General features: G+C 45.1%; 1 protein-coding gene across 1 annotated transcript in view; it reads right to left on the bottom strand.

Moving 5' to 3' along the window:
* The window catches only part of LOC147106133 (uncharacterized), a 122500-nt gene that overhangs the window by 63610 nt on the left and 42383 nt on the right, over positions 1-16507 (bottom strand). The window contains exons 9-11 of the mRNA XM_086008944.1: positions 14807-14892; positions 12798-12928; positions 10670-10729 (exon numbers count right to left, since the gene is read on the bottom strand). Of these exons, the coding sequence (XP_085865070.1) occupies positions 10670-10729; positions 12798-12928; positions 14807-14892 (277 nt within the window). The remainder of the gene's footprint in view (positions 1-10669; positions 10730-12797; positions 12929-14806; positions 14893-16507) is intronic.

The following is a 16507-nucleotide window of genomic DNA, read 5'->3' as shown; positions in this document are numbered from 1 at the left end:
GCCTGTACTCTGTCCCTCTTTCCGTGTGATCAGTGAGCCTGTACTCCGCCCCTCTCTCAGTGTGATCAGTGAGCCTGTACTCCCCCCTCTCTTGGTGTGATCAGTGAGCCTGTACTCCCCCCTCTCTGTGATCAGTGAGCCTGTACTCTGCCCCTCTCTCAGTGTGATCAGTGAGCCTGTACTCCGCCCCTCTCTGTGTGATCAGTGAGCCTGTACTCCGCCCCTCTCTCAGTGTGATCAGTCAGTGAGCCTGTACTCTGCCCCTCTCTCAGTGTGATCAGTGAGCCTGTACTCCCCGCTCTCTCAGTGTGATCAGTGAGCCTGTACTCCATCCGTCTCTGTGTGATCAGTGAGCCGGTACTCCGCCTCTCTCTCACTGTGATCAGTGAGTGAGCCTGTACTCCGTCCCTCTCTCTGTGTGATCAGTGAGCCTGTACTCCGTCCCTCTCAGTGTGATCAGTGAGCCTGTACTCCGCCCTCTGTGTGATCAGTGAGCCTGTTCTCCCCACTCTCTCAATGTGATCAGTGAGCCTGTACTCCGCCCCTGTGTGATCAGTGAGCCTGTACTCACCCCCCCGTGTGCGCAGTGATCCTGTGCTCCGCCCCCTTTCACTGTGATCAGTGAGCCTGCACTCCCCCCTCTCAGTGTGATCAGTGAGCCTGTACTCCCCCCTCTGTGTGATTAGTGAGCCTGTACTCACCCCTCTCAGTGTGATCAGTGAGCCTATACTCCGCCCGCTCTGTGTGATCAGTGAGCCTGTCCTCCCCTCTCTGTGTGATCAGTGAGTGAGCCTGTACTCCGCCCCTCTCTGTGTGATCAGTGAGCCTGTACTCCGCCCCTCTCTGTGTGATCAGTGAGCCTGTACTCCGCCCCTCTCTCAGTGTGATCAGTGAGCCTGTACTCCGCCCCTCTCTGTGTGATCAGTGAGCCTGTACTCCCCCTCTCTGTGTGATCAGTGAGCCTGTACTCCGCCCCTCTCTGTGTGATCAGTGAGCCTGTACTCCCCCTCTCTGTGTGATCAGTGAGCCTGTACTCCGCCCCTGTGTGATCAGTGAGCCTGTACTCCGCTCCCTCTGTGTGATCAGTGAGCCTGTACTCCGCCCCTGTGTGATCAGTGAGCCTGTACTCCCCCTCTGTGTGATCAGTGAGCCTGTACTCCGCCCCTCCCTCAGTGTGATCAGTGAGCCTGTACTCCGCTCCCTGTGTGATCAGTGAGCCTGTACTCCGCTCCCTCTGTGTGATCAGTGAGCCTGTACTCCGCCCCTCTGTGTGATCAGTGAGCCTGTACTCCCCCTCTGTGATCAGTGAGCCTGTACTCCCCCCCCCTCAATGTGATCAGTGAGCCTGTACTCCGCCCGTGTGATCAGTGAGCCTGTACTCCGCCCCTCTGTGTGATCAGTGAGCCTGTACTCCGCCCCTCTCTGTGTGATCAGTGAGCCTGTTCTCCCCCCTCTCTGTGTGAACAGTGAGCCTGTACTCCGCCCCTCCCTCAGTGTGATCAGTGAGCCTGTACTCCGCTCCCTGTGTGATCAGTGAGCCTGTACTCCCCCCCCCCCCCCTCAGTGTGAACAGTGAGCCTGTACTCCGCCTCTCAGTGTGATCAGTGAGCCTGTACTCCACCCCTCTGTGATCAGTGAGCCTGTACGCCGCCCCTCTCTGTGTGATCAGTGAGCCTGTACTCCGCCCCGCTGCCAGTGTTGTTCTGGCCAACAAAACGTGTGGAATTCCCTGTGATTTTTGATTTTTTTCCTCTATCCCTGTGGGGAAGTGCCTGACCCCTCCTCATTGTGGTAGTCCAGGTGTTCTCTGTGAGAGACACCTATGCCCTAAGTTCAATGTTTCTATTTGTTTGATGCCTTGGCACTGGTGATCACGGTCAGCGTAAGTATTCTGCTGAAAGACCCGATTCACACAGAATATCAAATGAAATAATTAAGTCTTCATTTGTCAGGGAACAGGGCCACCAAGTGGCGAGAGTGATTATAGCAGTACTTTAGTTGGCGCTGGATATACTTCTGTTAAAAGGAGGAACTGCATTTTAAAATGTGAATAAATGATTGAGAATCACCAGCGCTGATTGTCTGACGAGTACACTAGGTCCGACAGCGCTGTGAACAGAGAAACTCAGCTTCGAGTTTTCACTACCGGAGAATGATGCTATTGATGCTTCTTTTGGTTGGGAATTTGAATTTCTGCTCAAACTGTGTAATGTGTCAGAACCATTTATACCTTATCCAAGATTTATTGTTTGGGTTGGCGGTGGGGGGGGGGGGGGGGGGGGGCAGGGGGAAGAGGTACTCGGAGTGTGTGTGGTACTGAACTGCTCCATGTGACCCCAGTAGCATGTGGTTTAGTATAAAGGATAGGATAAAGATGTCAGAAAGTAGCCAAGGAGCGTTTTGACAATTTTTTTCCTCAGGGCACTGAGGCTCCAGGTTTGCCGCCCCTCTTGGATCAGATTCCCAAGCCTTTGCTACTGCTGCTCCGAGTCAGACCCCCCCCCCAAGGCAGAAAGAAGCAGCCAATGAATAGTTCCCTCCCTCCTTGTTGGGAGTTATCTTACGTCCACTCAATGTAGAAGACAGAAAGAACTTGTATTTATATCACACCTTTCATGACCTTAAGACATCCCAAAGCACTTCACAACCAATGAAGTATTTTGAAGTGGAGTCACTATTGTAATGCAGGAAATGCAACAGCCAATGTGTGCACAGCAAGGTCCCACAAACAGCAATGAGATAATGACCAGATAATCTGTTTTTAAATGTTGGTTGAGGGATATACGTTGGCCAGGACACTGGAGAGAAATATCCTGCTCTTCTTGAAATAGTGTCATGGGATCCTTTACATCCACCGAAGAGGGAAGACGGGGGCCTCGGTTTAATGTTTCATCCAAAAGCTGTCAGCTCTAACAGTGCCGGACTCCCTCAGCACTGCACTTCATACAAGTCCATTCGCCTGCCCGATCCCATACCCCTTTTGCCTTCACCAACCTATCGAATCTGTTCTCAAACATTGATGAGGTGTTGGCTTCAATCACTAAATCCTTCATAATTAAAAAAAACTCTATCAAATCTCCGCGTAGCTTTCTCCGCTCCAGTGGAAATATTCCTAGCATTCCAAGTCTCTCCTCATAACTATAGTTTTCCATTCTTGGCATCATCCTGGTGAAGCTATGCTTGATGCTCTCTATGCCTTGAATATCTTTTTTATAATGGGGCATCCAAAACTGCACACATTACTCAAATTGTGGCCTACCCAAAGATTTGGACAAATTTATTATTGTTGCATTATTCTAATTTGTAAAACCTAAAATGCCGTTGGTCTTTTTTATAAGTTTAGTTACCTACATTTTAAGAGAATTATATATTTAAATTCCTAGGTCTCTCTGTTTATCCACATATTTCAATGTCTTTCCATTGAGAGCACATTCCCATTCCTCATTTTTTCTTTGAAAATATATTACTTTACCTTTACCCATATTAAATTGTATCTGGGCACCATACCAAAAAGGATATATTGGCCTTGGAGGGAGTGCAGCTTAGGTTTACCAGAATGATACCGGGACTCCAAAGATTAAATTACAAGGAGCGGTTACGCAAAATTTAGAAGATGAAGGGTGAGTTGATCAAAGTTCAAGATATTAAGGGGAACAGATAGGGTAGATAGAGAGAAACTATTTCCGCTGTTTGGGGATTCTAGGACTAGGAGGCATAGCCTAAAAATTAGAGCCAGACCTTTCAGGAGTGAAGTTAGGAAACACTTCTACACACAAAGGGTGGTAGAAGTTTGGAACTCTCTTCCACAAACAGCAATTGATGCTGGGTCAATTCAGAGATTGATAGATTTTTGTTAACCAAAGGTATTAAGGAATATGGAGCAAAGGCGGGTATACGGAGTTAGGTCACAGAGCAGCCATAATCTCACTGAATGGCAGAGCAGGCTCAAGCCTACTCCTGTTCCTATCTGCTCGTTCCACTAACACTTCTGTGTCCTCCTTGCTGTTTGCCAAGTCTCATCAGCAAATTTTAAAATTGTGTTCCCGATACCCAAATCGAAATCATCCAAATATACGGAGAACAAAAGTGGACCCAGCATTGACCCTTCTCCAATTCGAGCAACACTCACCAGTTTGTTTCCTGTCCTTTAACCAACTTTCTATCCATGGTACTACATTTCCTCTACCATACATCTGAATTTTTCTAACAAGCCTCTTGTGAGACACATTAACACATCCTGAAAATCCAAATACACTACATGTACTGCATTCCCATTATCTATCCAATTAATCCATTCTTCAAAAAAAATTATAATTTGTCAAATAGGACTTGCATTTAACAAGTCAGTCAGTAATCAGGTCTTTGATTAATCTATACATTTCTAAATAGTCACAATTTTATCCAGCATTGTATTCCAGATGATGTGCCCTACACAAGCTCACTATTATCCCCTAAACCTCTCCCCTACTGTTAACTTTGTTTATATAACACTGACTGCACATCCAAAGTAATCCGGTTGTTTGAGCCTTGTTCAGTTTCGCGTGGTGGATATAAACTCTCCACAGAACTGGACTGGAGCTGGGTAGCACAAAACATTTTTGCAGTTTCTCTTTTAAAAGCATCAAGATTAGGTGCAGCTAATCAAGATTTCAATCTCACAATTTTTAAACATTTTCATTTGATGCTGAGAAACCGAATATTGTGGTGGATTTGGGGTGATCTCACTGCTCTAGGCTGTGACTGTTTTAGTTTGGTGGTAAAGTATTTAGAGTTTCTGGTTCTTAATGAATGATGAAATGCAATATATATTGGGTGGGGGTCCATCAATGGGCCTTTTGCTATTACACTGTCGCTGTAATATCCCATTGAGCGTGGCATGTGATGATTCCCCACACACTGAGTTAACAATGTGTGGCTCCATCACGACAAGGTGCTGAACAGAATGCAGGCACTTCTCTGGAGTTAAGAAAGGAAAAAGGGGATTTGCCCTCAGGAGCAGTCAGCTGTTTTTCTGCAGACCTCCTAATGGGTTTCAAGGTGGCATTGGGCAAACAGGTTAACCACACATAGTACATACGCTGAGGAAAGAGGAAGAGGGGAAAATGATCTTAAAAAGACCAATTTGATCACTTAAAAAGAGGCAACAGGGTTTAAAGAGCTAAACTTCAGATAAGATCACTGGATTCAAAAAGTACTGGATGGCAGAAACAGGAGCAGAGGAACTAAGTGGCGACAAATTCCCTGGACCGGACGACTTGCATCCTAGGGTTTTAAAAGAGGTAGCTGCAGAGATTGTGGATACAGAGGTATTAATCTTCCAGAATTCCCTCGATTCTAGAACAGTCCCCAAGGATTGGAAGGTAGCAAACATAACCCCGATTGGAGACACCAGCGGCGGAGCATAAAACAGCAGGGGAAACAGCGCTGACCTGATCGGAGACACCAGGAGCAGCTGAACCGTCGACGATTTCCAAAAAAAACCAAAGAGTGACGTCACAGGACAGCAGGTAGGTGATTGGTTGGTGAGTGTTAAGGTTTTTTTTCTTTCTAACCTAGGACAGTGGTTTAAACTAGGAGCGGGAAACTATAACATACTGTATTAAATTTATAGCTTAACTAGTTAAAATATTTAATATAACTATAAATAATTGTTCAAGACTTTAATTAAATAAATACAATAAGTCTAGACTAAGATATGGCAGGGCAGGTTGTGTGTCTGGACTGCAGTATGTGGGAGTTTGTGGACAGCAAGACTGTCCCGAGTGAACACATCTGCAGGAGATGTCTCCATCTCAAATCTCTCCGGCTCAGAGTCATTGAGCTGGAGTATGAGTTGGAGACATTCCGACACATAAGGGAGGGGGAGAAATTTCTGGACAGTTTTATCCAGAATAGTCACAACCCAGAGGAAAGCACAGGTTCAGAGAAAGGGAGGGTGTGACTGTTAAGGAGATGGGTAGCAGGGAGACGGGTAGCGGGGATTTAGGAGGTTGAGAAGGAGGTCCCGCAGACACTGGTCCTGTCCAACAGGTACAATGTACTCGCTACCTGTGAGGACAAGGAAAAAGACTGCAGGGAGGACAGCCACAATGCAGATCAAGGCACCGTGGCTCAGACAGCTGTCCAAAGAGGGGGGGGGGGGGGAAAGAGCAGAATACAAATGTGGTAGTGATAGCGGACTCTATAATTAGGGGGATAGATAGCGTCCTCTGCAGCCAAGAATGAGATTCCCAAAGGGTGTGTTGCTTACCAGGTGCCAGGGTAAGGGATATCTCATGGCGGCTGCAGAGGAACTTGGAGGGGGTAAATCCAATTGTCATGGTCTATGTTGGAACAAATGACATAGGTAGGAACAGAGAGGAGGTACAGCTGAAAAAGTTTCAGGAGTTGGGCTGTAAATTAAAAAGCAGGCCCTCGAGGGTAATAATCTCTGGATTATTGCCTGAGCCACATGCAAATTGGCATAGAAGCAGACAGATGAGGAGAATTAACACATAGCTAAAGGGCTGGTGTGGGAAAGAGGGGTTCCTTTTCATGGGACACTGGCACCAGTTCTGGGACAGGAAGGAACTGTACCGATGGGACGGGCTCCACCTGAACTGGGATGTGACCCGTGTCCTAGCGGAAAGGGTAAATAGAGAGGTGGCAAAGGCTTTAAACTAGTAAGGGGGGAGGGATCTACAAGAAACGTAAGCAGCCTAAACATAAACAAAACAGGAAAAGTGAGCATAGGAAAGAATAAAGTAAGGGAGGACATTAATGGCAAGGGAGCAAATAGACTTATAGAACAGCAGTCTGAAAAGATAGTTAAACATAAAGTGAGGGAAAATTCTATTAAAAATGAGTTAAACTGTCTGTACAGAATGCAGTGTCCGTAATAAAACAGGGGAGCTGGAGGCAATCATGCGTTGCGAGGAACCAGACATAGTAGGGATTACTGAGACATGGCTACAGAAAAATCAGGACTGGGAATTAAACATTGCAGGGTATAACATATTTAGAAAAGACAGAGAGGGGAAAAGGGGAGGTGGAGTAGCTGTACTTATTCCGAATAACATAATGGCAGTAGAAAAAAGGGACGTAGATAGCAGCAAGAGAAAAATAGAATCCATATGGGTAGAGATAAAGGATCGCTCACACTAATAGGCGTAGTCTACAGACCATCTAATAGTGGAAGGGAGGTGGCGGAATTAGACAAATTAGAGAAATGAGTAAAACCCATAGAATAATAATCATGGGGGATTTCAACTACCCCGATATTAATTGGACAGAAGAGGTAGGTAAAGGATATATTGCTAGCTAGCTTCAAGACAGAAAGCAGAGAGTGGGAGTAAAGGGTAGCTATTCACAGTGGCAGAAGGTGGGTAGTGGTGTTCCACAAGGATCAGTGCTGGGACCACTGCTGTTCACAATTTACATTAATGATTTAGGGCTGGATTTTGTGAATGGAGGAGCTGGAGGCGGGACTGCTGCTTGTCGTGTCAATGTCCCGCCTCCATCCTCGCCTGACCATTCAGAGGGATTTTCCCCTGATTGAGCTTGTTCAGCCCGCCCTGCGGGCTCAGCAAGCCAATTAGGGAAGAAGTCACTGACAGGTCACGTCAACGTCAGGCGTGCTATCTGTCAAGACTTCTTGAAAGAAGAAATGACAGCGTTCGACAGCTCTGTGAAGCTGTCAAACACTGACATTCTCTTTATTTTGATGAGTGTTTGTGGTGAGGACTCAACAAACATTGAAAATAAGTAAATTTCAGATGTCTGATGGATCGGAGGGTCCATCAGCCATTACCTGAAATTGACACGGTTGATGTCCGCTCTCCCGATCCAGCGCGGCTAAAGACTATAGAAGGAAGAAAAGGTAAGTGAACACTTTTTTAAACTAATCACTCACCTTGCATACTTACCACTCCACACTTGCACCCATCACTCACCTCTACACCTTACTTCCAGGTGCCTCCAACCACCGCAGACCTCCTCCACGTCTCCTCCAACCTGGCGGGGTTCTCAGAGGTCGGGAAGCCTTCAGCTGTGAAGGTAAAATGGCACAAATCCTTTTTTCTGCCTGTTAACTACCTGTTAACAGGCAGTTAAAAGGATTAAAAGCCTTTCCCGCCTCCAGGAGACGGGACCTGAAGCTGCACATCTTCCTGCCTCCTGGCAAGTGGGCACGGAGGCGGGATGGGGGCGAGTTTGCCATCTGCCCCCACTTTCTCCGATTTTACGGGCTGTCCCGCCTCCATGCCCACCTCCTTGAGGCTTGGAAAATCCAGCCCATAGACTCTGGAATCAAAAACACAATTTCTAAATTTGCAGATGATACCAAATTGGAGGGGGGGTGGGGGGGGAAGATTGTCAATACTGAGGAGGACATTAATAAACTTGCAGAATGGGCATATAATTGGCAAATGAAGTTCAACACAGATAAATGTGAGGTGTTACATTTTGGTAGGAAGAATAGGGAGGTCACTTATTACTTGGAGGGCGTGAGTCTAGGTGGGGTAGAGGAACAAAGGGATCGCGGAGTACAAATACACAAATCACAAAGTTGCGACGCAGGTTAGCAAGGCCATAAAAAAAGCAAACCAAGCACTAGGGTTTATTTCTAGAGGTATAGAATTGAAAATTAGGGAAGTTATGCTAAACCTGTATTGAACCTTGGTTAGACCACACTTGGAGTACTGCGTACAGTTCTGGTCGCCATATTATAAAAAGGATATAGAGGCATTAGAGACGGTGCAGAGAAGATTTACAAGGATGATACCAGAAATGCAAGGTTATACATATCAGGAATGGATGAACAGGCTGGGTCTCTTCTCTTGAAAAAAGGTTGAGGGGTGACCTACTAGAAGTCTTTAAAATTATGAAAGGTTTTGATAGAGTGGATAGAGAGAGAATGTTTCCACTTGTGGGGAAGAGCATATCTAGAGGCCATCAATATAAGATAGTCACCAAGAAATCCAATAGGGAATTCAGAAGAAACTTCTTTACCCAAAGAGTGGTGAGAATGTGGAACTTGCTATCACACAGAGTGGTTGAAGCAAATAGTATAGATGCATTTAAGGGGAGGCTGGACAAGCATATGAGGGAGAAGGGAATAGAGGGTTATGCTGATAGATTTAGATGAGGAAAAACTGGAGGAGGCTCGGGTGGAGTATAAACGCTAGCATGGACTGGTTGGGCCGAATGGCCGGTTTCTGTGCTGTATATCCTATGTAATTCCACTATTTAAGAAAGGAGGAAGAGAAAAAACAGGGATCTATAGGCCAGTTAGCCTGACATCAGTCATAGGCAAAATGCTAGAATCCATTATTAGGGACATGGTAACAGGGCACTTAGAAAATCGTAATATGATTAGACAGAACCAACATGGTTTTATGAAAGGGAAATCATGTTTGACAAATCTGTTAGAGTTTTTTGAAGACGTAACTAGTAGGATGGATAAGGGGGAACCAGTGGATGTAGTATATTTAGATTTTCAAAAAGCATTCGATAAGGTGCCACACAAGAGGTTATTACACAAAATTAGGACTCATGGGATTGGGGGGGGAATATATTAGCATGGATTGAGGATTGGTTAATAGACAAAACAGAGAGTAGGAATAAACAGGACTTTTTCGGGTTGGCAGGCTGTAACTAGCGGGGTACTGCAAGGATCAGTGCTTGGGCCTCAGCTACTTATAATCTATATTAATGACTTAAATGAAGGGACGGGGTGTAACGCATCCAAGTTTGCTGATGATAAAGTTAGATGGGAAAGTAAGCTGTGAGGAGGACGCAAAGAGGCTGCAGAGAGATATAGATAGGTTGACTGAGTGGGCAAGAACATGGCAAGTGGAAGTGTGAAGTTATCCACTTTGGTAGGAAAAACAAAAAAGCTGAATATTTTTTGAATGGCGAGAGACTGGGAAATGTTTGCATTCAGGACCTGGGTGTCCTTGTACATGAATCACAGAAAGTTAACATGCAGGTACAGCAAGCAAATGGTATGTTAGCTTTTGTTACAAAGGGATTAGAGTATAAAGGGATTAGAGTATAAGAGTCTTACTACAATTATACAGGGCATTGGCGAGGCCACACCTGGAGTATTGTGTACAGTTCTGATCTCTTTACCTAAGGAAAGACATACTTGCCTTAGAGGGAGTGCAGCGAAGGTTCAACAGACTGGTTCCTGGAATGAGTAGACTAGGCCTATATTCCCTAGTTTAGATGAAAGGTGATCTAACTGAAACATATAAAATTCATAAGGGGTTCGACAGGGTTAATGCTGGGAAAATGTTTCTCCTGGCTTGGGAATCTAGAACCAGGGGTCACAGTCACAGAATAAGGGGTAGACCATTTAGGACTGAGATGAGGAGAAATTTCTTCACTCAGAGGATTGTGAATCTTTGGAATTCTCTACCCCAGAGAGCTGTGGATGCTCAGTTGTTCAGTATATTCAAGACAGAGGTCGATAAATTGTTGGGAACTAAGGGAATCAAGGGATATGGGGATAGTGTGGGAAGGTGGAGTTGAGGTAGAAGATTAGCCATGATCTTGTTGAATGGTGGAGCAGGCTCCAAGGGTCAAATGGCCTACTCCTGCTCCCATTTATGATGTTCTTATGTACAGAGTTGAGTATATGAGCTGCAGTTTGTTCAATGTTCACACTTTTATTGCTGTGCTCACGTACCATCATGTTGCTTTGTTTCACCTTTGCAATGAAATCAACATTGCAGCCGCCAATCACTACCTGCGAAAGCACAAAAAATAGGAATAGGTGATCAGTTGGGAGGATTACGGATTACCGCACTCGGGCACAAAGGACTTGGTTAAGTACGACTACCGTCAGTTATCAGTTGAATAGGAGCTACATTTTCTGTTCCATTGTTTTTGACATTTTTTATCTGACATTGCATTGATTGTAGCAGCAACAGTAAACTGCACCAAATCATTGGAAGAAACCAGCTGAGAAGCTCAACATTTTTAGGGACATGTTTACTCCCTCTACAAAAGCAGCAAAAATACCCAGTCCCCTTTCCACCACAAGCAGTGACTTAATGAATGAGGACTGGTAGGATTTCTGTGCCAGACCAGAGACTAAATAATAAATGGAATTGTTACCAGGCCACAGTTCACTTTAGTGATTCAAATGTTGAAAGTAAGAACAATTAAACTAGTCCTTCGAATCCTAGATGATTTACTGCCTTGAACACATTCCTAAATGTGGCTTATATTTTTATAATAGTCAGTCAGTTACAGAGTAGTACTAGCTATCTTTTGAGGTATTGCAATCTAGATGTACTCTCGGAGTCTATTACTGTACCACCATTATTGTCACTGAGTTTTTTCTGTGCCCCTTTGTGAGGGGGGTGTCTACTTTTACAATTTTGAGTATAATGGGGTCTGCCGAGAGGTTTTAATAATACCCTGATTTACCACTGAATAACACTCTTGTGAATATTATAGATGATTTACTATCTTGGGGTTTTGCCATTTGGTACATTGGGGACATACACAAGGGCCAGATTTCCTTGCCCCCACCCCGCTCCACTGATCTCCCTGCAGCGGAGAGAGCTGGGAAGTGATCTGCTCCCAGGCCTCTACCTGTGCAGCTCTAAACCAACAGAAAATACAGATCCTACAGTGACAACTGGCAGTAGTAAGTAGTGTTTACTCTTCAGACTCGGAGGAAGTGTGGGATTGATTCTTTCATTTTCACCTCCCTCCCTGTGAAAGAGCACATGGTCTGCTCCATATAGCAACACGAGGACATGAGCTCAATGTCACAACTCCCCACACAGGATATCTGGGCTCTACTGCACCACCTGGCCGTGATGTCGGAGCAACCGCACTAAAAATATAACTGGAGAACATCTGCAGGCATCATGCTTGCCTCCTATGAATACTCGTCATAGAACAGCATAGGAGGCAAGCATGATGCCTGCAGATGTTCTCCAGTTATATTTTTAGTGAGGTTGCTCCGACATCACTCCCAACCCGCTTCCGTGCCATCTTCCCGGGAGGCGGGTCCCCGAGTCGCGCAGGGACCTGTCTCCGAGAGGCAGGAAGAGGATTACAGCCAATTAACTGCCTGTTAACAGGTAGTTAACAGGCAGAGGATTATCCCCATTTTGAGCTTTCATCTGTGGGCTTCCCGACGGCTGCGAACCGCGCCAGGGTCAGTGAGGCGAGCAGTGGGTCTGCAGGGCTGAAAGGGATCGAAAAGTAAGATGTAGAGGTGAGTGATGGGTGCAAGTGTGGTGAGGTAAGTATGAGAGGTGAATGATGTGTTAGAAAAAGTTTTCCTGGCAGAGATGACAGAATGGCTGCTGCATTTTCAGATGCTGCATCCATCTGCTTTCTGCTAAGGGATGTTTTGGTGAGCCTGGTTGGAAGGGCTTACCTTTGAACAGAGATGGTCAGTGTTTGACAGCTTCTCAAAGCTGTCAAACGATGACAATTCATCGGTCAAAAAATTGACAGATGAAATGTCATACGCTGCGTCCTGTGCAGGGCGGGCTTAACAAGATCAATCAAGGGAAAATAGCGTGGGTTGGCCGGACATGGTTGGGGGCGGGACTGGAACCCGAAAACCAGCAGTCCCGCCCCCAACGCGCCCCCATTGATAAAATCCAGCCCAATGTTACAAGTTGGATTTATCCATCACACGTGTCGGGAGAATTGCAGAGAATGTTAATAGATATTAACAAAAGTTTGCTTTAATGCTAGTGACTGGGTAGTTCTAGTGAAATAATGATACTTGCTGTAGTATTACACAAGCACTGTTAGGGGAAAATGACACAATGACAGTAACTTACTGGCTGTGCCGGAGCACCATGCTTTCCTCTTGGTGGTTGTGACAGAGGGCTGTACTTGTGGTAATTCTGCCTGGCGAGGGCACATGCTATGCGGCTGCCCACTTTTGCATTGTTCTTGATGAGAGCAATGTCTTTTTCAGAGTTAAGGATTAAAAGCAAGTCAAGTGCTGGTGTTTGCCTGGTAATTTATTAGAAGCATGGCTCACCACATATAATCCCTCCATCGTTCTATCATGGATCTGCCCAACTCAATTTTCATGGAGGTGAGCGACTAGATGAAAACCTCCCAGAACGGTTTGTGAAATTTCTCCCCAAGCTCCATAATCAAGTAAAACTTCACAATACTGATCCAACCTCACAACCCACACTTACAGCTCTGACTATTTGCATTTCATTGGTGGCTCATCCATGGTCCCAGCAACGCAGAAACCACTGTGTTCCACAAAATATTTGTTTAAGAATGGGAATGAAGATTATAAAAGGTAAAAACAGAGACAGAGGATCATTCATTTATATTGAAGTTAATCAACACAGTGTAAAAGCCACCACTCTGAAACATAAACAAAAATCTCTTGTACTCTCACTTAAAGCTGGTTCCTTGTGCTAATGCCCTCATTTTAATAGTATGTTTACACTATCTATGTCTTTCATAATTTCAAAGGACTGAATTGTATTGTTCTCCCAGACTTCTTCTAATAAAAGCACTCGGTTCTTTGAGTTTACCATCATAATTTAAGACTAAAATCATCTCTGAAGCTTCTTTAACGTCTCAATGGCCTTTTGAAGGTTGGTTGTCCCAAACGGCACACAAGATTCTAAATGCACCATCACCAATAAGTTAGAGGATTAAAAGCTTTGATTTTCAGCTTCTGAAAGGAATACTAGTAATTGTTTGGCCCAATGGATAACAGCTTCATACTAACCAGAAATTTTCCATGAATAGGCAATAATCACACCACATTCCTTTTCCTTCTTTGCTGATAGACTAGCTTCCCTGTAAAGGGCAGAAACTTGTTGATGGCTCTTAGTGGGACTGTACTTTTGAAAATAGTACCACTTCATTGTATACCCCTATTTCATGTTTCCTGTTCCCATGTTAATGGGGATCTAGGAAGATGAGTTGGTACAGCGGTTAAGCACACTATCCTTTCATCGCTGGGACCATGAGCTCAGGCCCAACCTATAAATGAAGGATGAATGTCTCCCTCTGCTCGTAACAAGATAATAGTGATGAAATCCAACCTCTAAATTAAGTGACATGATAGGGATTTACCTGCAAACCGAATTCTGGATAGCAGGAATTTAATCTCCAAGGAAATATGAAGGAAGTAGGACTTGTGTTCTTGGAAAGGAGTTGCCTTTGAGGTGATGTAATTGGAGTTTTCAAGACTGAAAGGGATTGACACAGTTGATTCAGGCAAATGGGTCACTTAGGTGAATGGTTCAAATACTAGGGGATAGAAGTTAACATTTTGGAAGTTTATTGACAAAAAGTTGAATAGTCTGACTCACTCAGATAACCCCCGAGTCCCTGTATGTATTGTCTCTTTCCCCTCCCACCCCAGCATAATCCAAGGTACCTGCTCAGGCTCCATATTTAATTATTCAGGAACTATGAAGATGACACAGTTGCTATTTGTCTGTAAAGTTAGCTTCCGAGAAATCAACCCCATACTTTTACTGCACCTGATAGAGCCAAAAATGCTGCTAATGTGCCAGTACCAGCGAGTGAGTATTCATGCTTTCACTTCCAATTTATAAGAAGTTTTCCAAATTCATTTGTACTTTGATCAATGTGGTTTCTGACACCATCTGTGTTCCTCCCAGGTGACTGATGGTGTCTGCAGGAATGACCACAAAAGTCTAGGGGTGCACTTAACCTTGCATAGCCTTCAATTTGTATATCTGGACCTGCTTAGTTCTTCTGTACTCATGTTCTTGTCCATATGAAATGAATTGTGTAGAAGACATGCTGCTGGCAGGAAAATGGTTTAAAATATAAAGGATACTGGTAGTCAAGGAAATTCCTTGGGTGAGCTTATAAACTCTGTCTAGAATGAAGGGAGTAACATCCTTGCCCAGGATCCCTTTATCCCTGGTGGAGGAGAAACAAGAAGTGTCACGTCATGATCAGTCCCCCCTCTAGATCAGAGATGTCCAAACTCTTTGGGCTGGATTTTCTCAATGGAGAAGAGTTGGAGGTGGGACTGCTGCCTGTCAGGTCAATGTCCCGCCTCCATCATCTTCTGACCAACCAGAGTGATTTTCCCCTGATTGACCTTGTTAAGCCCGCCCTGCAGCCTCAGCAGGCCAATTAGGGGGGAAGTCACGACAGAGCATCTGTCAAGACTTCTTGAAAGAAGAAATGTCAGCGTTTGACAGCTCGGTGAAGCTGTCAAACACTGACATTCTCTGTAGTTTGATGAGTCCTTGTGTTCAGGACTCATCAAATCTTTCAACTTTGTAGACTTCAGATGGCTGTTGGGTCGGAGGATCCAACAGCCAGTCTGTGAAATCGACAAGGAAGATGTCGGGTCTCCCGATCCAGGGTGGATGAAAGCTGTAGGCAGAAAACAAGGTAAGTGAACATTTTTTAACACTTAACACTCAGCTTCCATACTTACCACTCCACACTTGCACCAATCACTCACCTCTACATCTTACTTCCAGGTGCCTCCTACCCCCGCAGACCTCATTCACGTCTCCTCCAACCCGGCGGGGATCTTAGAGGTCGGGAAGCCTTCATCCGAGAAGGTAAAATGGCACTAATCCTTTTTTCTGCCTATTAACTACCTGTTAACAGGCAGTTAAAAGGATTTAATCCCATTCCCGCCTCCAGGAGCTGGGACCCGAAGTAGCACATCTTCCCGCCTCCTGGCAAAAGGACACGGAGGCGGGATGGGGGCAGGCTTGCCATCCGCCCCCACTTTCTGCTACTTTACCGGCAGTCCCACCTCCTCGAGGCTGAGAAAATCCAGCCCTCTGTCTTCATGGCCACAACAGGTGGCCACTATGGAGCCTCAGGGGCCACATATGAAAGTTTCATTTCATCCTCCCATTAATTAGCATATTTCTCAAGTTGCTGACACTAACAGATATTGGTGTTCTGATTTAGGATTAATCCACCATGAAGAAGCCTTTTCCAAACCTGCAGGCTGACAAAATTCAAACAGGACAAGCCTGTGAATAAGAAATATAAACATATTTAACACTTAGGTGCCTGGGTTTTGAGGGCCAGATTTCTGGCTCTAGGGGACTGCATGTGTCCCAATGGATGGCTGTAGTTTGGACAGGACATGACCTGCTGAGTGTTTCTAGCAGAATCAATTTTTGTTCTAGAACATGATTGCACTACTTGTACAAGTTCAATGGCTGGAGGATCTCCATCTTGAAACACAAGGCTGAATATGCGACTCAGCCTATTCATTTTATTTTTTGTGAGGAAAGATACTAAGAGATGGAGGAATTCCACACATCTTTTGTAAAGAACAGGCAGCCTCATAACTCAAGCAAATGAACCACTGACTCCCAGACAGAGGTTAAATCTTGACACCCTGCGAGACCAGCACCCGAACATATCTGCACTTGTCTTGTTGATTATCAACAGACCCAGCTGGACAAAGGTGAGGCTTAGGGGGTGAATTTCCTGATTGTTTACTGTAACTTTGGCAGAAAAGCTGTATAAACCCTAGATAAACATTGCTTACAGG

This window comes from Somniosus microcephalus, chromosome 16 (genome assembly GCF_052327205.1).
Source record: "Somniosus microcephalus isolate GS21.2 chromosome 16, FLI_Smic_1.0, whole genome shotgun sequence".
NCBI lineage: Eukaryota > Metazoa > Chordata > Chondrichthyes > Squaliformes > Somniosidae > Somniosus > Somniosus microcephalus.
This window is presented reverse-complemented; position numbering and strand designations above follow the sequence as displayed.